At 41.5% G+C, this 815-nt stretch overlaps 1 protein-coding gene across 1 annotated transcript in view; it reads right to left on the bottom strand.

Moving 5' to 3' along the window:
• Nucleotides 1-377, bottom strand: part of ERFL (ETS repressor factor like) — a 16,001-nt gene extending 15,624 nt beyond the window's left edge. Inside the window, exon 1 of the mRNA XM_069946719.1 lies at nt 314-377. Coding sequence (XP_069802820.1) covers nt 314-377 — 64 coding nt within the window. The remainder of the gene's footprint in view (nt 1-313) is intronic.
• Nucleotides 378-815: the final 438 nt, after the last annotated feature.

The raw sequence follows: 815 nt of genomic DNA, 5'->3' as shown, positions 1-815 counted from the left end.
AGCTAGATAGATAGATAGATAGATAGATAGATAGATAGATAGATAGATAGATAGGAGATAGAAGATAGATAGATAGATAGATAGATAGATAGATAGATAGATAGATAGAAGATAGATAGGAGATAGATAGGAGATAGATAGATAGATAGATAGATAGGAGATAGATAGATAGATAGATAGATAGATAGGAGATAGAAGATAAATAAATACATAATAGATTGATAAACAGGCAGGCAGATTGATAAATAGAGAGATAGAGAGAGATATGTCGCATGCCACCACAGACAGCACACACACTAATGTCGCACGTTACCTGGAGTCCAGAGAGCCGGCATAGAAGGAGTCAGCAGGATATCAGACACGCAGCTGCAATCCATGGTTGAGTCTGCAGACAGGGTTAAGAGGAGAAGGGAAAGGAGAAGAAGAGGACCGAAGAGAAGAAGAGAAGAGATGGTGGGAGAAGAAGGGACCCGAGGTAGAAGATGATGCAGGAAGAAGTTGAGTATGAGACAAGAGTAATAGTGAGAAGATGAGAGAAGAAGCAGATGAAGAAGAAAAAAGAGTCTCAGGCGGAGGAAGACAGAAGAAGAAGAGGTGAAAAGGACCAAAATATGTAATTTAGGAGAAAGGGAAGACAAGGAGGTGAAAGGACCAAGTCACCAAGAGGAGGAGAGGAAACAGGTGAGGAGCAAGTGTCAGAGGCAGATGGACCGAGGATGAGAGGACAGGAACAGGTGAAGAAGAAGAAGAAGAAGAGAAACAGGTGAGAAGAAGAAGAAGGGCAAAGATATTAGGTGAGGAAGTGGAGATGACAT

This window comes from Dendropsophus ebraccatus, chromosome 12, assembly GCF_027789765.1.
Source record: "Dendropsophus ebraccatus isolate aDenEbr1 chromosome 12, aDenEbr1.pat, whole genome shotgun sequence".
Taxonomy (NCBI): Eukaryota; Metazoa; Chordata; class Amphibia; order Anura; family Hylidae; genus Dendropsophus; species Dendropsophus ebraccatus.
Note: the sequence above shows the minus strand (reverse complement) of the source record. Positions and strands in the feature narration are given on the sequence as shown.